The 26,282-nt window shown below is 35.6% G+C and overlaps 1 protein-coding gene across 1 annotated transcript; it reads left to right on the top strand.

The window, feature by feature from the left end:
* The first annotated feature begins 6,662 nt into the window (after window positions 1-6,662).
* Window positions 6,663-26,282, top strand: tkta (transketolase a). Its single transcript, XM_079394043.1, has 14 exons — window positions 6,663-6,917; window positions 8,493-8,610; window positions 9,706-9,819; window positions 10,057-10,154; window positions 12,058-12,249; window positions 13,254-13,372; window positions 13,456-13,652; window positions 13,739-13,903; window positions 15,515-15,671; window positions 16,167-16,297; window positions 18,433-18,516; window positions 18,700-18,793; window positions 19,551-19,673; window positions 23,253-26,282. The coding sequence occupies exons 1-14, from the start codon at window positions 6,811-6,813 to the stop codon at window positions 23,438-23,440; spliced, it is 1,887 nt and encodes a 628-aa protein (XP_079250169.1). The 5' UTR covers window positions 6,663-6,810; the 3' UTR covers window positions 23,441-26,282.

Here is a 26,282-nt window from a genome sequence, read left to right as displayed (position 1 = left end):
GACCACGGGCATCCCTGATTGGCTGATGTGTGTCACATGGGCATGGGTTCTCAGGCTAGGATTGGGTCACACATTTTCGAGCAGTTTGATGACAAGTGTTTCTGACTGGGATGGAAAGCCCAGAGGAGATACTGCTTACTCAGAGATAGAGCGAGAGAGAATGGAAGAGGGAAAAAAGGACAGCAGAGTGGGCGGAGACTGACCTTATGACATCAGAACAGCTTTCTGAGAATTCATGTTACACACTCCAAGATTTAAGCTGTGCATTTCACATACCTGGGAATTTTGTGGACTGGAAAAAGAAACTGTTTTGCATTTGTTTTATCGTCGTATAAACTCAAGATTATTTTTGAACGATTTAAAAACCTAAATTAGCACAAAAAAATAATAATAATAATAATAAAATTGAAAATTCTGTAGTTGTTTTTGTTGTTGTTTTGTCTTTTGTGGTTTTGTTAGTTGTTTTAGTTTTTTTTTCTCCTCAGATTGTCATTTACAAAGTAAAGAACCATATATTATACAATAATTTATGCTTTTATGAGAGTAACATATAGCCTACATAAAAAGAAGTAGGCCTTGCAAATAATAATAATAACAAATAATAATATCACTAATAATAATCATGACATTAATGACATTTAATGTATGATTTTTCCATTTAGAAACTTGAAAACTTAAGCCTATTCATTATAATGATCAGATATGATAACAAATAAATAATAAAAATAAATAAATAAAAGAAAAAATGATACGAGATAACAATTGATAGATGGGTCTGAGATTAAATCATCTAGATAATTACAGTATTTAATACTACAGTATTTAATTTAGCCAATATATTTCAATTATTGGCTAAAATAAAATAAATAATTTAAGTAAAAAAAAACAAAAAAAAACAAAATTAAGCAAAATTTAAAAAACTAAATTAAATAATTCTGAGATGTTTAAATCATAGATAATAGACTAAATTTTTTTTGACACCTCCCCTCTAGACATTCATAAAAAAATGTTTCCATCTTTTGTAACTTGAAAACTCCAGTCCACATTCATTCATTCATTCATAAATGAATAAATTCAGAGATGGTTCTGAGATGCAATAGTCTAGATAATAACAGTGTTTATGGATGCTAAGACTGGATTCCATTCTTCCACACCTTCCCTCAAGACATTCTAGTCCTTGTCTCATTGTGAATGACAGGAATGCAGTAAAATGTCATCACAGCATTCAAAATCCAACACGTGGCATGGGATGGCAGAATCCGACACGTGACATAACAGGACAACCTATAAACATGACATTGCAGAGGGGCAGAGAGTCATGTGGTCATAGAGCAAACACTGGCAGCTGTGTTGATTCATGCTGCAGACAGACACCACAAGATATCATCACAACTAATTTCAGAACCACGTCACTAATATGTTTTATTAATGCATTACTACGGCTATAATTGAATTACTCCAAACATTTCATGCACCCGCAATTTTGAGGGAAAGTTCTGGACTTTTGGCTTCTGAAATATGACACGATCTTTACTGAAGTCATAACAGTGTGACAAATCATATTTTTTTTAAAGATTCAAACATAAATAATTTAGGTTAAAATGTGTATGAATATATAAAGAAACGTATATGTATAAAGTGTATAAGATACATTTCATTTTTAAATGACTTTTTTACCTTTTAAAAAAAAAAGTCCTACCTTTAAAAAAGTCCTATGATGTGAAAATTAATTTTAATTTTACAAAAATACACGTGCTATACACAAACACAGAATAAATGATAATAATAAAAGTGAATTGAATAAAATATGAAAATTGGATTTAAACAACGTGCAAGTCGCACTGCTTGATATGTCTACTCAATATTTTTTATCTAATATTTTTTTAATTGCAGGTTTCACTCGAACAGAAACTGGAAGACTTGTTATTCAGTGGTCACACAGTGTTTATTTCAAAGGAATCTGGTAGTTTTTAAGAAAGCTGTTCCATATGTAGATGTCAATGGTCCAGTTTGTCTCTTTATGGTGCAGTGGCGTCCTCTAGTGGTGATTTTTCAGAATAGCAGGAGTTTGTGCTTAAGCAGGATAAAACATTAAATGTTGGTAGGGAGGAACAGTGTTTTCTGACTGATGGACACTAGACCGGACGGAGAATTAACAACATAGACATTCACCATCGAAAATTACCATGGTATTACCTGTGTTTTTGCTCTCTGCACTGTGTTATTTGGAAAACAATGGTGTATTCGTGGTACTGGAATATGGTAATCATTCTGTACCATAATAGGTATGTATATCAAAGCACCATGCACGTGATATTTAATTAAATCGATACATTATTAGCAGCTTTATGTGGAATTGTGTATTTTTGTGACTTTGGAGCCACTACAGTTAAAGTAAACCTGTTATGCCTCTTTTTACAATATTTACTACAAGTCTCAGGTGTCCCCAGAATGTGTCTGTGAAGTTTCAGCTCAGAATACCCCCACAGATGATTTATTATATAATTTTGAAAATGCCTAGTTTGTTGTAATGCATGTCTCTTTAAATGCAAATGAGCTGCTGCTCCCCGCCCCCTTTTCCAGAATAGGGCTGTGCTTTACAGCTCGATGCTCCAGTAGCCCCTCACTGCAGAACAAAGATCCAGGGGGCGGGGTTGGATCCACATCCAGGGGGTGGAGATGGTAGGTTTAGGGGTGGAGATGGGTAGGTTTAGGGGTGTGGATGGGTGGTTTTAGGGATCAGGGGGTGGAGACGGGTAGGTTCAGCTATATGTAAGGTGGGAGGAGTTGGATCTAGATCCAACCACACCCCCTGGATCTTGTGTTCTGCAGTGAGGACCATCTCCAATGCTCTGCTAAAAAAACATCTGTTTGGTCTTGATCATCAGGTCTATCACGCTGAAATCATACGTTTTAAAGCATTTTTGTTTAAACTTCTGATATATGGTTTTCTGAGTGCACGTGCACAGAAAGCTGCTGTCACACAGCATGAGTACTAAACTAAGTTTTCTTTTATGTGTTATTGCACTTAAACTGTCAAATGCACACAAGTTTATGTTAAAAACACACACGAGTTACAAAACCTACCAGTTCTTATGTCTGCTGGAAAGAAATAACAGCTTATATTAGAAAAAAACAGCTGGGAAAGAAATCGTATGCTTATATTAGATCAGTGTGGCAGCAGCAATATACAGTAAATAAATCAATAAATCACTGCTCTCTTTTCTCCTCTGAGTCTGGGACTCTTATCAGCGCAGCCAAAAACAGAACAGTTAGCATATTTTGCTCAAACTTTCGCTTAGAACTGGTACACCATTGTCGCTTGCGAAAACACAATGGCAGCGCCATGGGTGGAAACATGCAGATTAAGCATGAAAGAAACAGGACCCATTCACCTTATTAGAAGTCAGAGTACCATCAAAATGATTTTATTACTGATAGATCAAGGTAAAAAAAACACATAAAAAGTAAATAAATAAAATAGAAAAATTACATAGCTACAGGTGCTGTCAAAGTTGCTTTTGAACTATTGTAGCGGCAGCCTAACAGTACATTCACACAGAGCGTCGGCATCAACGCCTCTTAATTTACTTTGAATGGAGTGATATCAAGTGTATTGTGAACTGAATTGTGGGTCCATTGCGTCGCGCCACTGGTGTTGTTCGTGGCAGAAGTTGACCCTGTCATTCCCTGCTTTCCATTCGGAAGGGCTCATCCCTATGTCCTAATCCAGGGGTCACCAAACTTGATCCTGGAGGGCCAGTGTCCTGCAGAGTTTAGGTCCAACTGGCCTCAGCACACCTGCCTGGAAGTTTCAAGTGTACCTAGCAAGACATTTAGTAGCTGCTTCAGATGTGTTTGATTAGGGTTGAAGCTAAACTCTGCAGGACACCGGCCCTCCAGGACCAAACTTGGTGATCCCTGCCCTAATCTCTTCAAAGGGTTTACCCTCCGGAGTGAGCGCTTCGAAGGGTTGAAGGGTGTAGGGGACCAAACAACTGTTTCTTGAAGTGCCTTTCTGCGTCATCATCCCGTGCCCACATGGAGGCGCCGTCATCATGCAAAGATTCAGCGCAAAGGATCATGGGAGCCCGAAATGTCCATCAGTTGTGCCCTTCAAAATTCTTCATTCCGAAGGGCCCTTTGAAGTGGCTAGTTTTGAGCACTTCGATTTGGAACAACCCTTAAGTATGACGGCCATGATTGTTTTCACTCTGAAGTACCCTTCGGAGGGCGATATATCCCATTTGGAACGCACCGCCTAATGCCGCTTTGACTGTCGAGTAGAAGTCTACTGCGGCGCTCACCCCAGTGTGGACTGGTTAAGGCTAGAAGGGAGACATATGGCGCTACTGGGCATGTGCACATCAATACAGCGTAATTTTTATCACACTGTACAACAATAATTACTATTTTTCATTCTTGTAAGGGTAGGTTTAGGGTTAGGGTAGGGGTAGACGTTAATAAATCTAATAGGTAGAAAACAATCTAATAGGTAGAAAATTACATTTAATTCATTTCCGGTCTGAGCTGTATCCATAGCAGCTCCAAAAGGGGCGCTCCCGAGCACCCTTTCTAACCCTAAAATAATAAATGGGACACCCTACGGTCTCATGAACTTAATGGACATGCACGCGGAGGCCATTGTAAGTCCGTAAGCCTGCAAGTGCATTTGGGAAACGGTTCAAGCGCCAACGCAGGCTTCAGCCAATCAGATAGCCTTATGCAAATACCCTGGTGCAGATGCTAGACAATCGCGTTCATGCAACACCAGAAAACTAATGTGATTGGCTGTTGTCACTATGACGGTTGCGTCCTACAATCATCGATTCCCCGTGTGAATGCACCGTAAGAGTCTGAGTAGTGGATTGGGCGGTTGACACTGAGGCTCTGAAGCCTTTTTTACTCTATTGAAGCAGACTGGTTCAAAAGACTGTGTTGAGGCTTGTATCAAATCTCCGTGATCAAGTGACTGATGACGTTTGGGGCTTCATACGTCACAATGAAACACCTTGAAGCGAGGTGACTGAGTCGAATCTTTGGCGCGTCTTCATTCATTATAAGGAGACGTGAAATGCTTGGTGTTCCCGCCCTGCTTCATAGTAACATAGTAACACTTTCATGTGTGGACAATGATTCTCAGAATGAAGACATTGCTGAGTATTACTTTTGTGTTGAAACTGGGATCAACAAGATGTGTGAATCATTTGAAGGTGGCTGCTATAATGCAGCTGATCACTAGATGTCCCTGGTAGGGTCTGTCTTTGAGGCTTTGAAACTTTGAATCTTTTTTGGTACAATCAGGAAAAAGCCTCAAAAGCGTCATCTACCCATCTCTAGTGGAAATGAATCTGTGAGGCGTTTCGATACAAGAACAGGAGAATTTATTCACAATTGATGAACGGAACAACAGGGTGTGCCTTCCTGTCTACAATGAGTCAGTGGATTATTCCGGATTGTACCATGTAACAGCTGCAGATGGAAACGTCTCTAATCCCTGAGCAGAGCCACAACAGCCATTAGACATGCTGTATCAAACACAGACACAGAGTAGTAGATTTCCTCTCTTCTCAACCCGTCCTAGTCTTTTTGAACTGTAATATCTCCACATTCCACAAGATGGCAACAAAATTCTTCAACATTGATATTATTTATTTTTAAACATGAATAAGTTTTTTTTTTTTTTTTTTCTTTTTTAAATTTTAGTTCAAGTTTCAGTAGTAGTGTGTGTTTGACATTCTATGTCTGTATAATTTTTATTCATTTTTATTTATTTTACATCTACTAAAACTAAATAAAAATGAGAAATTTGGGCAACAGGCTGAAACAAGCGGCAACTAGCTGAAATAAGACTTTTATTTTATATCATCATGAGTATTTTATTTCAAGTAAAAAAAAAATGTTTTAGTGGTTAGTTTCAGCTTTAGTTTTAATTAACTATAAACCTGTTCTGCATTTAAGAAATGACACATTACCAGTGATGATAGCGTATATTTTGCATCATTTTAGCTGCCAGCAACTTATATAACAGATATAAATAATTGAACCATTAGAAAACAAAATTTAAGTCTATTCACATTTCTTTCTTCAACTGTATTTCATTAAACTGAATATACAGTAGTCAACATTTGAAGTGGATCAAAAAAGTTCATCAAAGTTGTCCTAAGACAAAAACACATTTTGGTTTTAGGTTTTAGGGCAACTTTGATGAAAGACTTTGATCCAAATGTTCACTGTTTGTAATTGTTACAAAAAATATAATGACATTAAATTTCTTTATATTTTAAAAAAACTACCCCATCCCCTAAAAGAAAGCTTTTTGTTATTTTTTAAAATATAAAGAAAAAAAATTAATTAATTGCCATACTTTAAATTGTTTTCCAGTGGAGGAATGTGCCCCCAAAGGGAGGTTTTGTCAAATTTGACTAACTTCTGGGCACAGTTTTATCCCTAAAGTAAACCCACATGTCCTCTACAGTCTCAAAGAACTGACCGAGGCACATCTTTAATCTGCTAATGAGTTTAGATCCAGCAGCCAAAGGTCATAATGAGTGATTCCTCCTCTTTACTCTCTGTCTCTGTCTGTTTCAGTCTCTCTCTCTTCTTGGCACACACCCACTTTCTCTGTCACAGCCAATGGACACTGCCTCTCGACCTGTGCTGCACACTATAAACTCTGTGTATGTGTGCCCGCATAAAGCAGCCTCCCTCTCCTCTCCTCCTCCTCTTCTGTCTCTCGCACGCACGCAACCAGTGCTCTCCTCATCCTCATTCTCTCCTTTCATTCTGTGGTGCTATTAGGCTGAACCTATGGAGGACTACCACAAACCAGACCAGCAGACCGTGCAGGCGCTGAGGAACATTGCCAACCGCCTCCGAATCAACTCTATCAAAGCCACCACTGCAGTGGGCAACGGGTAAGAGTTGGTACACTTTCTACAAATACCTGCTGCTTGGTGTATAGATAGATAGATAGATAGATAGATAGATAGATAGATAGATAGATAGATAGATAGATAGATAGATAGATAGATAGATAGATAGATAGATAGATATGTTCATGCCAATGTCGTGCGAGCAAACACACTCTTGCATGCACACCCTTATGCAAGGCATAATCTTTGTCCTCAAAACCTTAGCAAACAGATGGTGAAGTGATGCAGCGAAAAGGACAAAATACATTTTTTTAATTTTGTTTAAATAATTTTGTATATTTTTAAATATTTTTGTCATATTTCAGCCATATATGTGAATTTAAGCAAATTATTTTAAAATATGGATATTACTGTTTGTATATATTTGCAGCTAGACTTTTTTTTCTCATACATTCTGAATCTTTGACATTTTATATAATTAAACATTTTCATTGCCAAATAAAATGTGGAGGTTTGTTTGTTGAAGTTTTTTTATTTATTTTATTTTTTAATAATTGACTTGTGCAATGTTGGAGAACACTACTACATAATCTCATAATTTTATAAAAAAATTATAAAAAAGGAACAGATTGCAATTTAGTTTGGCTCATTTTCTTTATCTGAATTTTTTAGTTATAACATTAACATCTGCTTTTTCAGTCTTCAGAAGAGAAAAATATGAAGAAACATAATTTTTTAATTATTAAAAAAGAACAAAAGTATGTTTTGAAACAGAAAAGGAAACCTATGTTTAATATAATAATAATTAAACAAAAAACGTTTTGTAATGTTAAGTAATTATTGGAAAAATCCATATTTGTAGCATTGTGGTTGATCTTATGTAATTAATCTCTCTCTCTCTCTCTCGCTCTCTTTCTCTCTGAAAGATCATAGCATTAATATTAATAATATAATATAATATAATACTGGATGTATTGTAGATAGTAGTATGTATGTGATTGTGTTTGTGTCTTTAGATTTTAAAATTTAATATTAATATAATAATAGGGGGATAGTGGGAACTAATTAAGTTTATGGAAATGATTGTTGTTTCATAATCATTGTTTAATACACATAACTGCATGTTCTTTCCTCTAGGCAATGTGTGTTTTCTAATGTTCCTGCTGAGCTGTTATGTAAACCGCCGCATGAATCCAAATGGCGCAGTTATTCATATCTGATATCTGAAGATGGTTGAGCATAACATTAAATTGATTTGTTCGGTGACTGTCTGATAGTGAGTCGGTCTCACAGCATGTGGTTTTTAGTGCTGTCTGTGACCTAATCTGGAAACAGGTGGATGTTAGTGGGTGGTGTGTTTGCTCAAAGCTTTAGATTATGTCACAAGTGAGGTGCTGATGGGGCATCCTGGATTAAACATCATCTTTGGATAGACAGTCACTAATTGTCTTATTCTGTCCTGACAAGCTCAATTATTTGTCTTATATATGTGTTTGATCATTCTTTTAGTTAATGTTGCATCAGAAGCTGTTGTGAAAATGATGGGTTAAATATGAAACTACCTTCTCTTTACCTGTCCTTTAGACTCTTCCTACTTTTTTATTTTTTATTTGGCAGGCATCCAACATCATGTTGCAGTGTGGCAGAGATCATGTCTGTGCTTTTCTTTCATACTATGAAGTACAGGCCAGATGACCCCAAGAACCCCAACAATGACCGCTTCATCCTGTCCAAGGTGAGGTTAACAGAGACTCAGCTAACTGGGATTATTCAAGTGTCATCTTTAATATTTCAAGTGTAAATCAAGATGGTGCTAAGTCAGGAGAATGGCAATATTTGGTGCCAGTACCGTGGTACAGTGATGGTTATACTTCAAAATATATAATGATACTGAATCTATACACCAATGTTTACTATGACTAATACCATGGTATTGTAAATGCTGAAAAAAAACAAAAAAAACCAACATGATTTAAAAAAAAAAAATCCATTAACATGGTATCATATCCAAAAAACTTAATACCCTAGTCCTCCTTAAGGTATACATACATTTTTTTTTTATTTACATGGTTGTCAATTATGATGGTCATTGATCTTATTAACCATTAATACCCAAAATTAAACGAATAAATATAAAAGAAAATGTACTTTGAGTTCCATGAAAAATGCATAGTTCACAGTCCAAAATATAATATTAATTAAAAATGTTAAAAAAATAAAATAATAAAAATATAACATAATATAATACAGTGCTATATAATTGCATAATTTTGGTGATAATAATAATAGAGGGCTATTTGAAATATGTTTGTTAGTTGTTAAACTGTTTTTTTTTTTTAAAGGTGGTAATAGAAAAATAAATAATATATAAATATTATAAAATAGAAATGTATTTAATAATAATAATAAATATGCAGGGCTATGCAAAATATGTTTATCAGCTGTTAAACAGTTTTTTTCTTATTTTAAGTAACTGTTGGATAATTGCATAATGGTGGTAATAGAAAAATATAATAATAATAATAATAATAAATATGCAGGGCTATGCAAAATATGTTTATCAGCTGTTAACCAGGTTTTTATTTTTTTATTTTTTATCAGCTCAATTGTTGGGTAATTGCATAATAGTGATAATATAAACATAAAGTATATGTTAAAATTAATAATAATAACCCCCCCCCCCCCCCAATTATATCATGTAATAATACAGTGCTATGCAAAATATGCTCAATAAATGTTAAAGTGTTAAAAAACTATTAAGTAATTTTTGGATAGTTGCATAACGGTGGCATTGTGGTTGACCCATAGATTTTGTGTTTGGTGTTCCCAGGGTCATGCGGCCCCTGTCCTCTACTCTGTGTGGGTGGAGATCGGCTTCCTGAAAGAGTCTGAGCTCATGAGCATGTGTCAGGTCGACTCCACGCTGGAGGGACACCCCACACCTGTGAGTAACACTGCTCCAACATCAGCTGCTCTTCTTTATTACATTGAGTCACAGTGAAATGAACGTGACCTGCTCTCAGATCAGAAAATATTTAGCAGCACCGTGAGAAATCTTGCAGTTTATTGGGTCAGAAATAATTGTTCGGGTTAAACTGGCTGCAAATGCATGAGCCGTTAACCAATGACAGCCGTTATTTTATGTAACATCCACGTGAGTGTGTGCGTGTGTTTTTGACAGAAGCAGCAGTTTGTGGATGTGGCCACAGGCTCTCTGGGACAAGGCCTGGGCGTAGCCTGTGGAATGGCCTATAGCGCTAAATACTTTGACAAATCCAGGTAAGAATGCCACCCATAAATTCATGATAGAAGGGTCTACAGCAACTCAAACAGCAAACTCAAAATTAATTAGATCTATTTAAAAAAAATACCCTAGTTCTCAGATGCTTAAAATCTGGATATGTATCTATAAAATGTATCAATAAAGTTAAATTATAAATGTGAAATGTGTTTTTCATTGCTTTATCAGTTTTGCATTTACCTGAGTGCTCACTGTAATCTCATGTTTGTATGTCCGCGCTGCAGATTTTATGGGTGTGGAGTTTTCCCGTCAAGCTGTGCTTTTGTGATTCTTCTGCTCTAATAATCAAACCCCCTGCGGCCATCACCCGGTTATTTTTATATCTTGGATAGAATTCAATTTAGGAATAAGCGCACAAATTATTCCCAAATTGAAGCCTAATTTTTGGGCAATCCTTTCAAAACGTGACTTAACCTCTATTTATAATGCATTGTAAAAGCCCATAAATACTGTGCGAGTGCTGCTGTGCAGAGAAAGAGGAATCATGCCTGCTGTGTTGTGTAAGAGCACTTTTTCTCAAATCCTAGGTGATTTCTAATCAGTTGAATCTGTCTCTTCTCATCCGTAAAAGACAGTGGATCTGGTGTGACAGGAAAGTGTCAGGTTGTGTTAAGGAGGGCGGCAGTGAAGAGGTTTTACACATCAGCAAGCATGCTGGAAAAAAAACAAAAACATGTAGAGATAAAATAAACAAAATAAAAAGATATTTATAGTGTTCAGATGTTTGGGATTGGTTTTTATGCATGCCAAATCTGCATTTATTTGATCAAAAGTATAGTAAAAACAGTAATATTGTGAATTATTGTTACAATTTAAAATAACCGTTTTCTATTGTCTTATATTATAAAAAGTCATTTATTCCTGTGACGCAAAGCTGAATTTGCAGCATAATGAAGTCTTCAGTGTCACATGATCCTTCTGAAATCACTGTAATATGCTGATTTGATGCTCAAGAAACATCTATTATTATTATTATTATCAATGTTGAAAATAGTTGTGCTGCTTTATATTTTTGTGGAAATTAAAAAAATTCAAAAGAACAATATTTACTTGTAATATAATTTTTTTGGAATATTATTAATGTCTTTACACTTTGGTTAATTTAATGGATCGTTGTTGTATAAATAAAAAACAATACAAATAAATTACTATTAAAAATAAAATTACAAACCCCTTAACTTCTGAATTGTAGCTGATAAACATAAATGAATGAATGAAACTAAGAAACAAAAAATGTAAGAAAAATAAATATTTTGCTTAATTTTTGAAAAAATTATTTGGCTTTGAATTTTTTTTTTTATATGATATGAATGAAAACAAAAAATAATTTTAAATATAATTATTTAAGGAAGAGTTCACCCCAAAATTTCATCATTTACTCACCATGGTGAACAAAAGATATTTTGAAGAACCAAACAGTTGTTGGTTCCCACTGACTTCCATAGTAGAGAAAGAAATACCTGTGTAAGTCAATGGGAAACATGACTGATTGCCAACATTCTTCAAAATATCTCCTTTTATGATCAGCATAAGAAAGAAACTCATACAGGTTTGGAATGACATGAGGCTGAACTGTCCCTTTAAGTTGAAAACGTTTAGGTGGAGGTTGGAGACCAAAATACTGACATATACATAAATCAAGTAGTACAGAAAGTAAAAGAAACAAACCCACCAAGAAAATAATAAATGGTCCCCCAGCAAACCTTAGCAACCACCCATATCGTCCTAGCAACCGCATAACAATGTGCTAAAATACACTCTTAGCTATACAGCTTGGCAAACAACAACAACACTCTTCCATCATGATGGCAAATTTGCACATGCAAGCACCATTGTCTTTACAAAATGCAAAAATGTAGCTGTGTTTTCCCTCTTCTGCAGTTACCGTGTGTACTGCCTGCTGGGGGATGGAGAGATGTCCGAGGGGGCCGTGTGGGAGGCCATGGCCTTCGCTTCCTACTACCAGCTGGATAATCTGCTGGCCATACTGGACATCAACCGGCTGGGCCAGAGTGATCCAGCACCACTGCAGCACCATGTGGAGAAGTACCAGAGACGCTGTGAGGCCTTTGGGTGGGTTGGATGGAGGTGGATAAAGGCATGGGCTGGGAACGTCAAACCCTAGAACCCCATGAGGTGTCACCTCGAGACACTTGACCTCAAATTGCTCCAGGAGGGCTGGGATGAAAATATCTGTAAATGACATGGGTGAATTTCTAAAACATGTCATATTTCAGAATTCCATAAGCAAAATTATATCAAAAGTAAAACAGCTGCATGCATTAAAGTAACAAGAATTTCGGGTTTAAAGTTTCCTATAATGAGATCAAAATAATGTCACAATTTAATATTATTAATGGTTGGAAATAATCTAAATGACATTAACATAGGCTTTATTGTATTTAAATTAGCTAGGTTATTTAGGTCTTTAGCTAGGTTACCTAAATATTATTAATGATTATTGTCTACGTTAGACTTTTTTTTTTTTTGCTTATTCCGAAGATATTTAAGATTATTTATACACTATTATAGCTGAGTTCACTTTTATTTTTGTTCTTTAATGTATTTTAATTTTAGTATTTTTATTAGTTTTTGTATTTTAAAATACATTTTATAGCTTTGATGTATTCTTTTTATTTCAGGTTTAATTTTAGTAATTCAACTTAAAAATGTGAAATGTTGACTTGGCTAACTGACGAAGTGTTTATTTCAAAAACCAAATAATAAATACTGTAAGGATTTTTTAAGTTTTATGTTTTTCCATAGTGTTATTTTAGCTTGATTTCAATTACCAATTTTTTTTTAATATAGTCTAAATAAATCAAATATATTTATTCCTGTAATGCAAAGCTGAATTTTCAGCATCATTACTCCAGTCTTCAGTGTCATATGATCCTTCAGAAATCATTCTAATATGCTGATTTGATTCTTATTTCTTATCCATTTTTAAGAATTTTAGTTTTAGTTAACAGTAACAACTCTGGGATCTGCATGTTTATATATATATATATTTATTTGTATTAGTATGTGTGCAGTGAAAAGCCTTCAGTCAATTAGTTTTTTGGGTATTTTTTTAGGTGGCATGCTATCATTGTGGATGGCCACAGTGTGGAAGAGCTGTGTAAAGCCCTTAGCCAACCACGCCACCAACCCACTGCCATCATCGCCAAAACCATCAAGGGCAAAGGCATTCCTGGTATATTTTTTCCCATTACTTCCAAATCTATAAATACTGATATAACTCAAAATATTATGATAAAAAAACTCTGTTACGCTCAGTGGCAGAAGATAAGATGGGATGGCATGGCAAGGTGCTGTCGAAGGACATGGCAGAGAGCGTCACGAAAGACCTCCAGAGCCGCATCCTCAACAGTAACAAGCGCATGTACCCGGCTTCACCCATTGAAGACGCTCCACCCGTGAGTGTGCGCAATGTCCGCATGCCCAGTGCTCCCAACTACAAACCTGGAGAGAAGGTGAGAGTTCAAGTCAAAGAATTGATGGATGATATGTTGGTATAATATCATGGTCTAGCTCTTTACACCATGTTCTTTTCCAACAGATTGCCACCTGCAAGGCATACGGTATGGCCGTGGCCAAACTGGGACGTTACAATGAGCGAGTGGTGGCTATGGATGTCGACACCAAAAATTTCACCTACTCTGAAATCTTTAAAAATGAGCATCCCAACCGCTTTATTGAGTGCTACAGTGCAGAGCAGAACATGGTAGGAAACTATGAAGTACCATCATGATGATATTTTAAAGAAGCAAAAATGACAATACTACCTTTTAGTAAACCTGACAAAAAAAAAAAAACCCCGCCAAGATTGTGCTGAATTCTAGGTTGGAAAAACATATTTTCCATAATGATATTTCAATATTAAAAGGGATAGTCCACAAGTCAAAGTCTGCTATGGGGTAATATTAGGAAAAAAATAAATATGATTTTTTACTATAATATACAACAGAATCTGCATTTTCATGGGTTTAGATCAAATAGTTTTGTTATAGGAGACAATAAAACCAATTTTGTGCATCAAAATTAGAATAAATGTATTCTTCACTCACTGAAATTGACAGGTATTTTTTACTTCTCTTAACTTCTCTGTTGTTTTAAAGATTAAGGCAATTATCAAAGTTGATTAACAACTTAAATGTTTTGTGACATTTAACTTTCACACAAAACCATTTGGTAACTAACATTATTACAAACATCTTTTATTCTCAACAGAATGACTGAATTTTCATTTTTGGGTGGACTGTTCTTTTTATAGTTATTTTAGCACTCTTGACAGTTTCGAGAATCAAATCAAAGGTCTGTTCATTTGGGAGACTAGCTTAGTGATCGAAACATCCTTAAATGCTCCCTAGATTGCTCTGATAAAGTAGAGCTCTGGGATTGGCCAGGTAAAATGCCCCTCATAGCACCAAATTTGTTGAATAATACATCGGTCCTCTATCCATAATGCAGCAGCGAAGATGTGACCCACTTACGCTCCATTTTGCACCACGCCCTACTGCAGTGCCTTTCCCCGAGAAGCCATGCAGAAAACCCAGGCGCCTCCTTTTCATCTCAAAAGCACATTCTTTATGATCTGTATAACTGCTGTAAGCCAAAATATTTCTGCTTTGTCTCTACATAGTCGTTGTTCACTTGGTACATGTAGAAGGTAGAATGTAGGCCACTAATTTGTTATTTTGTGTTTTGGGAAGCGTTCGTGATGGACGTGCGTAAAACCTGAATACTAATTTAATGGTCAGAGTTCAGATCTTAACCAATCAGAGGCAAAGTAGAGGACATGTATCCTACTAATAGATCTGCAGAGTCCCACATGTTAAGACTTACTGTTGCTGAGGCTTGGTTATATTCTATGCCTTGCCTGGAGAGGATTTCATACAGGAAAAAGGAAATGATATCGAGTGTGTGAGCCGCACAATCGTAATTCCTCTCATATGAAGGATAAAATGGAGTTCCTGTTTAGCAGATTCCATGTGTTTCTTCCCCTGTATATTACAACCTACCAAAAATGTATGAGCTATTTTACTATTTATGTCTGAATTATTTACCTATATATTACCAAAGTCAAGTCTTTTAAATGTGTATCATTTAGTTTTTTAAAAAGAATACTAGCTTTTTTCTGGGTGGTTGCTAAATTGTTTCTTGGTTGCTCTTGTTAAAAGAGCCAAAACTTTGGCTTTCTCAAGTTTTTTGGCTACTGTCATCCAACACATGAAAACCATCAGTCTGATCAGTATGTATTTCGTATGTATTTAACAGGAATGTTGTGGGATCAGGATAAAAAAAACAAACAATTAACAATATCCATCTTTCATAGGTCAGCGTTGCCACAGGCTGTGCCGCACGTGAGCGAAACATCGTGTTTGCCAGTGGCCTGGCCACCTTCTTCACCCGCGCATTTGACCAGCTCCGCATGGCCGCCATCTCAGACAGCAACATAAACCTCTGCGGTTCCCACTGCGGCCTGTCTGTCGGTAAGAAATGCTTCCCTTTTTTAAAGCCGCAATCTAAGCCCCACCTATTTTCTAACAGACAGGTGCACTCTCCAATCAAAATTCTTCCTTTTAAGCCCTGCTCATTTCCAGCACCTCCCATTCTCCTCTCTCACATGTCACAGCTGTGACTCTAACGATGATGTTTTTGAATAGATTTGTGAGCAATTCACCCCGACTTTTTCCTGAAGCTGTCTTTCTAATGTGTGTTTTGTTCTCCTGGTCATCTGGCGGTGGTGCGACTCTTAGCACAACCCCTTCTCCCTCTCTCCCTCCCCCTGTGTATCTCGGAGACTGTCTCCGGGTGACCCGGCATCCCCTCCGTTAGCACAGGTACACTGCATGCCAGTCCGTCTGTCTGTACACCTGCCTGACTGCTTGTCTGCCTGCTCAACCTACAGTACCTCACATATCTAATATACAAATTCTGTTCAGTCTAATAATAGTATGTGAGTATGTGGTTGGTGTGTGTTTCAGGAGAGGACGGACCGGCCCACATGGCGCTGGAGGACATGGCTATTTTTAGAGCCATCCCCACTGCCACCATTTTCTACCCCAGTGATGCTGTGTCTACTGAAAAGTCTGTGGAGCTTGCAGCCAACACAAAGGTTGGCATGACATATCTACTATTATGAGTGGGTGGACAGTAGAGATTAGTTAAAAACCTATGCCAATATCAATTTTTATCAACATATTTGAACACATCAATTGGATGTTATATTTATAAGGATGTTGATATATTCATATTCATTCAAAATGCAAACTTCTTAATGCCCTTCTATATTTTGGGTTTTATATTTTTTTCTTTTGGTATCTTCATTTTTAAGACTCCCATTACAGCAATATTAAAATACTAAAAATAGCTCCATGAGTAAATTATTAAACTGTTCACCTTTTCAGTGGTCAAAAACCAAATGTGGGTTACTTTGAATTTAGCTGATACTTATTGTATTTGAAGAGAAATGTCTGAAGAACAAATAATGTTGAAACTAGAAATATATCTCGTTTCGCTCTATCAAAACAATCGCTTAGCTCATACCTGTCTCAGTGCTGTACATATTATTTTTCCAAAGTTTGCATGCTCAAGAAATATTGAAGATATCTCAATATGATTTTACATCTGGTTCTTAAACTTTTCTTTTGGAATCGTCATTTTCAAGGCCGTATATGGTTCAATCCAGAGATATGGGGATCTCTTCATGTCTAAATTGTTGAAAATTACCCATCTTTAGTGGTCGAAAAAACTAATGACGTTGTATGCAGCTGATACTTATTCTATTTAAAGAGAAATGTTTAAAGAATAAATAATGTTGAAACTAGAGATATAACTTGTTTCCCTCTATCAAAATCATATTAAAAAAGTATAATGTATGCAATGTGACTAATATTTGGTCTTTGAACCACTGAAAATGTGTACAATTTAACAATTTACTCCTGGAGCCATATTGAGAGGCCTAAAGCTCTGGAAATTAACCATATAGAGCCATAAAAATGAAGATACCAATAGAAAAGTTTGTTAAAAACACAAAATCTAAAAGGGTAAACAAGATATCTGTAATATTTGTTGAGATACAGACATGCAGACTTTGGAAAAAAAAAATGGTAAAGTGTTTCTTATTTTTGAATGCTCACAATTGGCATAAAAGGTAACTAAGATTGCTAACAAACTTACTTATATCTGTGTAAAAATAACAAATGATGCTGCTATCTTTCCAAAGCCCCCCCCCCCCCCCCCCCAATTCTGTAATTTGGCTCTGCATCTCAGCTGAAAATGGTCATTTTGACCCCCCCTCTACAAAATAGTGGATTACTCAGTAAATATACATTCATGACATTTAATATTTTGGCTTTCGTTGCTATACATGTTTATCTTTCTTCAAAAAAAATATTGACAAAATCAAAAATTTGAATGTTTTTGAAATTTGGTTGATTTGACACGGAGTGACCCAATTAAGAATGCTTTTAAAATTCCAATTCAGTGTATGAATTTTAATGAATCGAGGTAGCAAACAGGATGCAGAATTGCAATTTAAGAAGGTACAATTGAAATTCAAAGAAACGTATATCGCTTTGTAACTATAAATGCTAATATCTTTGAATCTTTGAATATTGGCCTGACAAAGGTTTTTTACATTTTGAAAAAAGTTTAGAAAACCTTAAAGATATTGTGAATAATGATATTTTTCTGCCAGTTTGCTGCAGTAGTTCTATGTTGTTTGGATTTGATCGACGGTCCCTAAAAAAATGAGGCTTTTAAGGTTAATGATGCTCCTGCTAAACAGGCTTCCATGATTTGTCCTTTTTGGACGTTAAGTCTGGAAGTTATCAGTCTTTTGTATCGATAAGTCACCTATTTCACTAAGTGCTTGTACTAACTACTGCTGAACACAATTTATATTACACCAATATACAACCTAGAGAATATAGACAGTGGAAAGATAAATAAAAAATAATCGCAAGATTTGGTTTTTCACGGTGGCCTACACAAAAGATATTAACCCCATAATAACAGATGTTCACATTACATTAGAAGATACGTCATTTCCCAGAATGCATTGCATGAGTTGATTTTTTTTCAATTGGGATTCAGAACATATCAATGCAGCTTCTTGTTGGGTAGGGTCAATATAAGACAATATAATACTATTTACAACTATCAGAAAATATTTTCTTTTCTTTTCCACTTTTTTTCATCATGGGATTTAGCCCTTTTCATATTTCTATCAATTTTTCTGGACTTAAGGGGGTTTGTTACATCAGGACCACTCGTCCAGAGACTGCAATCATATACAACAGCAATGAAGACTTCCATGTTGGCCAAGCCAAGGTACAGCTGTCTCTTAATCATCATTCAATAAAAAATATATTTAAGCGTGAGATGAGATATTAAATAGATTCAAATCAATATCAAAGCAATCATACATTTATCATTGATTCACTTTGTTAAGCTGAGTTATTAATATTATATGAAAATGTATGTAATGTATTAATGTATAAATGACCTGATTAGGTGGTGTGCCAGAGTAAGGAAGATCAGGTTACAGTGATCGGAGCTGGAATGACCCTCCATGAAGCTCTGGCTGCAGCCGAGCAACTCAAAAAAGGTACAGTATAATGAAACAATGCAGAGACTGTAAAATATATATCATTCAACAAGTTTGGCCTCAGTAAAAAAAAATTAAAAAGTATATTTTGCTTACCAAGGCAAAGTAAAAAAAGTAATAATGTGAAATGTTATTATTTATTATAATTTAAAAAAAGTTGACCTTTTTAAATATATTTTAAAATGTAATTTATTCCTGTAATCAAAGCTGAATTTTTCTGCATCATTACTTCAGTCTTCAGTGTCACATGATCCTTCAGAAATCATTCTAATATGCTGATTTGCTGCTCAAGAAACATTTCTTATTTATAGTAAATAGAAATCATATGTGACGTTGTCTTTACTTTGTTTATTGATTATGTTTAGTTTAATGTATTAGATTTATATTAGTTATACCATTATGTTAAATATATATTAGTGTTGTGGTTTTCTAACTGAATAAGATCTAGTAAAGAATGATTTAAAGTGCCCCTATTATGGGTTATGAAAGGTTCATATTTTGGTTTGGGAGGCCCCAACAACAGGCTGACATGCATGTAAGGTCAAAAACACTTTCATTTTCTTATAATATGCATTTATTTGGACCTTATTTGCTTGTTTGCTGGTATTTGTTCGTATGTGTCATCAACGAAGGCTGAGTAACTAATGATAGAATTTTCATTTTTGGGTGAATTATCCCTAGACTATCTCCTATACATGATGTGATGTGTGAGCTAAACATAAACTCATGTATGTGTGCTTTGTGTGTCATTCTCCAGAGAGGATTTACATCAGAGTGATCGATCTTTTCACAATCAAACCGCTGGATGCCAAAACCATCATCGACCATGTGCGTGCCACCAAGGGTCGTGTCATCACGGTTGAGGATCACTATTATGAAGGTGGGTTTCAAGCTCAGAGCACATTATCCCTTGTCTCAAGCACACATTTCAGCCTGGCTGCACATCCAAGTAGCATGAACAGCAAGTCCAGTCGAGGAGCAATCTGTGAGGTTGTGGCAGAGTGCAATTGGCTGGCTGGAAGAAACCTGATGTGTTGGCAAATTGTCATTGGATCGTGAAGTAAAGGGAATTGTGTTGTCATAATCGGTTGAGTTTTTTGGCCGTGTCTCATTCTGTTCATTCAGGGGAAAAAAAGCAAGAGAAGCGGAGGGCTGTCAGGTCTCCTTAAGCAAACGTACGGCCGCAGGGCTTATTGTGACCTAGATAACACAGGCGGCCCTGGACGTGGCATTACTGCCTGCGTGCCAGAGGAGGAGTGAGGCTGGATGAGAGAGAGAGAGACTTTAACATCCAAAATCATTCTGAAAGCAAACATCCCCTCTGCCCCGGGGGAGAGAAAGAGGATCGAGACAGACAAGGTTGATAGCAGGGATAAAAAGAGATTTGGATAGTCTATCAAAGCATATGATGTTTGACATACAGGTATATGAATTTTAAAAGCAGAACATGGTGCAGAAGGTCAAACAGTGACCTTTATGCATAGGTGAATGCCAATTTAAAATCAGGAGATTCATTTTAATATGCTTCCTTGCTGATAAAAAGAGCTTAAAGGGATAGTTCACCCAAAAATGAAAATGCTGTCATCATTTACTTACCCTCAAGTAGTTCCAAACCTGTATGAACGTCTTTGTTCTGCTGAACACAAAGGAAGATATTCTGGAGAATGTGGGAAACAGAGCAGTTCTGGGGCACCATTGACTTCCAGAGTATTTTTTTTTTCCTACTATGGAAGTCAATGGTGCCCCAAAACAGCCTGGTTACAAACTTTCTTCAAAATATCTTCCTCTGTGTTCGGCAGAACAAAGACATTCATACAGGTTTGGAACTACTTGACGGTGAGTAAATGATGACAGAATGTTTATCTTCCTAAATTTATCTTTTAAATTGTTACCTCATTGTTTCTATTATTTATTTTTGATTTTCTGTTGTCTTGTCAAGTACCAATTTACCAAGACAAATTCCTCGTACATGTACTGTATTTGGCAATAAACGTGATTCTGATTCTGAAACAACTACACCAGCTTGGGAGACCAGCTTAAACCAGATAAGTCTAGCAAACCACCTTTGACTTCTTCAGAAGTGTTTTTAAACCCTCTAAGGTGACGTAAACAATTTGAACTGTTTTTCTAACATTTGCCAGATGTTAGATGTTGCCCCCCCCCCCCCACATACACACACACAAATATTAAATGCAAATAATAGACATACACAAATATTAAATGAAAAGCTTTAACTCAACAAAAATTATAAATGTTCCATTGCTGACTAACTGAAGTTTAAATTAAAGTACTAAGGCCTGGTTTCACAGACAGGGCTTAGACTAAACCAGGATTAGGCCATAGTTCAATTAGGACATTTGAGTAATTTTTTATAAACATGCCTTATTAAAAACATTACTGGTGTGCATCTTGAGACAAAACAAAGGCACTGATATATTTAAAGATCAATCAATTCAAGTTTCTTTCAGTTGAAACAGCTCAGATTTACATTTTAGTCTGGGACTAGGTTTAAGCCTTGTCTGTGAAACCGGGGGTAAAATTACTGGACAGAATTAAAAACTAAAATGATAACTGGAATAAAAAAATTAATTAACCTAAATAGTAATATTTAAAAAATGACAAAATTACTAAAAAAAGTTAACCCAAAATAAAAAATACAACTGAAAATATAATAATAACGGCTCATGTATAATATTAATAAAACTATAATAGTATATAGAAAATACTAAAATAACACTTTTTTGGGGTCAGTAGGATTTTTTCCTAAGAATATAAGAATAATATTTAAATTCTATTTAAAAAAGGATGCATTAAATTGATCAGAAGTGACAGTAAAGAACACAAAAATACAAAAGATTTCTATTTTCTGTTTCAAATAAATGCTGTCCTTTTGAATGTTCTATCGTTTGAACTTTGAAGAATTCTTTAAAAATATATCAGTTGAGGTTTCCACAAAAATATGAAGAAGCACAACTGTTTTCAACACTGATAATAATAATAAATGTGCAGTAATGCTGTTGAAAATTCAGCTTTGTCATCATGGGAATAAATTACATTTTACTGTATTTTTGATTAAATGAATGCAGCCTTGGTGAGCAGAAGAGCCTTTTTTTTTCAAAACATAAAATTAAAAAATAATTATATATATATTATATATATATAATTTTTTTTTTTTTTTTTTTTTTTTTTACTTTTAACCAATATCTTCAGATTATGAAGATACTGTATATATTTTGTTTGCATGTGTGTGTGTGTTTAGATCTTTTTTTTACATGTTACAAGTAAGAAAAAGACCTTAGTTCCAAAATGTGTTTTTTTTTTTTTTTTTACTGTAATTGGGATATTTCTGACATCACAAAGATGGGCGTGATTTCCCAGGATGCCTATTTAAATGATATCTTTCAAAATAGGGTAATTTTGTGTGGTATTCCTTAAAAATCGGACCATTAAAGGGGTCATATGATGCGATTTCAAGTTTTCCTTTCTCTTTGGAGTGTTACAAGCTGATAGATAAGATCCCTGAAGTTGCAAAGACTAAAGTCTCAAAACCAAAGAGATATTCTTGATCAAAGTTAAGACCCTAAAACGGCTCATTCAAACACGCCCCCACATGTCTACGTCACGATGTGGAAATATTTGCGTAAAGCCGCCCAAATGTTCACGCAAAGAAAGAAGGTGTGGTTTCAGTAACCGCAGTAGTGTTGATGCAGCCATGACAGGGAGACACTGTGTTTCTAGGCGAAAGCAAAAGCACTTTATTTGGCCTTCCGAAAGTAGATGCATTGAGGAATCATTAAGATTACTTACAACAGAACAGCACAACCCAGATGTTATCACAAAACGCATTTTATGGACGACTGTTTTGTGAACCTAGGAGAGGAGCTAATTCTGAGTTTGCTATGACAATCTGGCGCTAAATCAGAGACTGTTTGTTTTGTTATTAGTTTAAGTATTTGACTATTCAAATGTGGAGTTTTGCGCGTTGTGTATGTGTGTGTGAGAAAGACGGTCACATCACAGCGAGTGTACAGCACTCATGGCTTGTTTGCAAATACATACAAGCAGCATCACTGTGTCTGTCTCGCGACTCTGTTCCCCTCTCGGGCTTAAACTGATAGTAAAATTAAGGACATTATTAACTGTCTTTACTTTTATTTTGAAAGCTGAAGCTTGTGATTATGGAAAGGGGCGTTACATTTCCGACGTGGCTTGTGGTGTTTGGCCAATCAGAGCAGACTATGCTTGTCGGAAGGAGGGAATTTGTAGTTGTAGAAAACGAAGCATTTAAGAGAGGCGGGGCATAGAGGGCCTACAATAATGTACAGTATTTTAAAAATAATGTGTTTCTTGAACATTAAAGCATGTCAACATATTCTGTTACACCAAATACACAAAATAATGATCTTTAAAAAAGCATCATATGACCCCTTTAACATGTTTACCTGCTGTAATTGCACAGGTGGCCTAGGAGAGGCGGTGTGCTCCGCTATCGTCAATGAGCCCGGCTTCACTTTCCAGCGTCTGGCTGTCGCTCATGTTCCTCGCAGCGGAAAAATGTCCGACCTGCTCAAAATCTACGGCATCGACCGCGACTCCATCATACAGGTGGTCAGGAAGATGCTCAGCAGCTCGGCCAATGCCAAGTGAAACCTGTTCGCTTTGCCCCGCCCACTCCACCCAAATCAATCAAATAACCAGCTCCACAAACACTGTCACATGACTCCTCCTCTTCAGATTGTGGCCCCTCCCTCTACCTCGTTCACTGTGAATGACCCCACTGTGAGTATAATAGTAATGTGAGATACTGTATGTGTTGTACATTTTAAAGTAACGTTCACATTCCGTTTATTTCCTTACAAATACACTAATATTCAATAGTTTGAGGTAAGAGTTTTATTATCAGTAGTTTTATTCAGAAAGGATGCATTGAAATGATTGAAAGTGACAGTAGAGCTATAATGTTTCAAATAAATGCTGATCTTTTGAACTTTATATTCATAATGAAGAAAATGAATCTGCAAAAATACTAAGTAGCACAACTATTGGCAACATTGAAATGTTTCTTGAGCATAAAATCAGCATATTGGAAGGATTTCTAAAAGATCACGTGACACTGAAGACTAATGATACTGAAAATTCAGATTTGCATCAGAAGAATAAATTACAATATATTTACAAAGAAAACTGTTCTTTTAAATTGTAATAATATGACAGTTTTACTGTGTTTTTGATCAAATAAATGCAGCCTTAGTGAGCCTAAGAGACTTCTTGTAAAAATATTCAAAAATCCTCAGACTTTTGAATGCTAGTGTACATACAAATATGCATACAGGAGACGTATACTAGCTCTTTTCCTGTACTGACAGTTTAAAATCAACATGAAACCGCATTTATAACCATTTTTACTTGCATAATGTGACACAAATAAAACAGGGTTTTCAGCATGAAATATTATAGTCAAGGACTTAGATTGTGAAAAGAGTTGAAATATAGCAAAGACAAATATTATGATTTTATGTTGATTTGAAACTCAAAGGTGAAAGGTTAGCGACGCTAAGACGTATCTTACACTATCACCTCAGAAAACATCGATATGCTGTACAATGTGACACTCGTGTTTTTAATCATTTGATAAGACCCAACAATGAAACTGTTTGCGACATTATATTTTAATACTTTTTATATTGTTACTGTGTAGCTGTGACTACAGGGCGGGGCTGGATTTCACGGGAACAGATACGTGTGCGAAAAAAAATCGATTTGATGTTACGTTCGTAGAGTTTAGTCTTAAGAAAAAGAAACAGATAATCAAATGAGAATGTCTGTGGGGTGCTTCGACTCAAAGTGTTCAGTAAAGTAGTAAACGGTTGTCTTCTGTGAAACTGTTTGTAGTTTGAGCTCTGTGTTTACAAAGATGGAGTAGCATTTTGTGGTGTTATGAGCATGAAACATGGTCGTTTTCTGGCCAGAGGAAATGAGGGATGGATGAAACCATCAGCGTCACTGGAACATGCTGTTATATCTGAACTATGAACCTACAACAAACACTTCCTCTGTTATTTTTCTATGTATCTCAACAAGTGATTGATTAAAACCCTCTGCATTTGAGTTTGAGAGATCATGTGTGTTGCCTGTTTTATTCACACTAATAGGGGAGACCGGGGCTTCAGTGGGTTTATAATTATTATTATTTTTTTTTTTACCATTTCTAAACAGGTCAACACACACTGGCCACTATTGGGGCATGTTGTCACTGTAAGTTGTCAAGAGAACCTGTTGTATATTCAATTTTTTTTTAACTTTGAAAAATCAATGAAGTAATCATTAATCAAAACAATTTATGAAAAAGTTAAATGTAGAAAGTAATAAATAGCAAAACAAGATGAAATCAGAAATTAGACGTTGTGAAATGTACAAAATTAATTTTTAAATACAATTTGCTTTGATTTTAAAGCTGCTTTGAAACAATATGTATGTGGAAAATGCTGCACAAACTTAATAAATGTGCATGAATGCACAAATGGACACCTGCAAAAGACATCGACAATGATCACAGTTGTATTATAAAAATACAAACTAATATATGTATTTTTCATTTTTACTTTCTTACCTCTTAGTGAGCATTAATTTTGCTTCAATCACAGCAATGCTTTGCTTTCCTGTTTAAAAAACAGGAACAAAAGTCTTTCTAGGGTGTTCTTAGAAAATAATCTACTGCAATGTCCTGCAAGGTTCTTATACATAATACAGAAAAAGCATTATATTTGTGTATTGCTCCTCTTATGGCAAACACAACGAGGCCAAAGCCACAAGACAGAGTATAAACTGCAAAATAATTAGTAAACTCGGATTATAGCATTATATACTCTTATGCTCACCAAGACTGCATTTATTAATACAAATACGGTAAAAACTGTACTATTGTGAAATATTATTACCGTTTAGAATTGTTTTCTATTTGAATATATTTTCAAATGTAATTTATTCCTGTAATCAAAGCTGAATTTTCAGCATCATTACTCCAGTCTTCAGTGTCACATGATCCTTCAGAAATCATTCTAATATGCTGATTTTTTTAACATACCATGGTAAGACCTGATATGAAGGATGGTCACTAAGAAAGCCATACAATAACCCCAGACAACATCTGTAGCAAACAAAAGGTCTTTGCCAGTTTTCATATTAATCAAATGGCGTGATGGAAGAAAGAGCAAGCAGTCTGAACACAGTAAAATGACCTTTCCGACCCTTACATCTTACAGTGTGCGCTGGCAAACCTGTTAAAAATGTTAAACCTGTTCTATCAAATTTGTAACTGTTTTATGTGGCATTTTGCAATTTTCTGATTCATTTTATAAAACATCTTACCAAAGGATGCACCAACACATTCAAAAACTACTGTGAAGAACACAGCAAGAATTGACGGCACCATGATGGCTGGAAAACATGAAGATGTTGATAAATGACTGACTCAAAGATTGAATACACT

Source organism: Barbus barbus, assembly GCF_936440315.1.
Source record: "Barbus barbus genome assembly, chromosome: 35".
Taxonomy (NCBI): Eukaryota; Metazoa; Chordata; class Actinopteri; order Cypriniformes; family Cyprinidae; genus Barbus; species Barbus barbus.
This window is presented reverse-complemented; position numbering and strand designations above follow the sequence as displayed.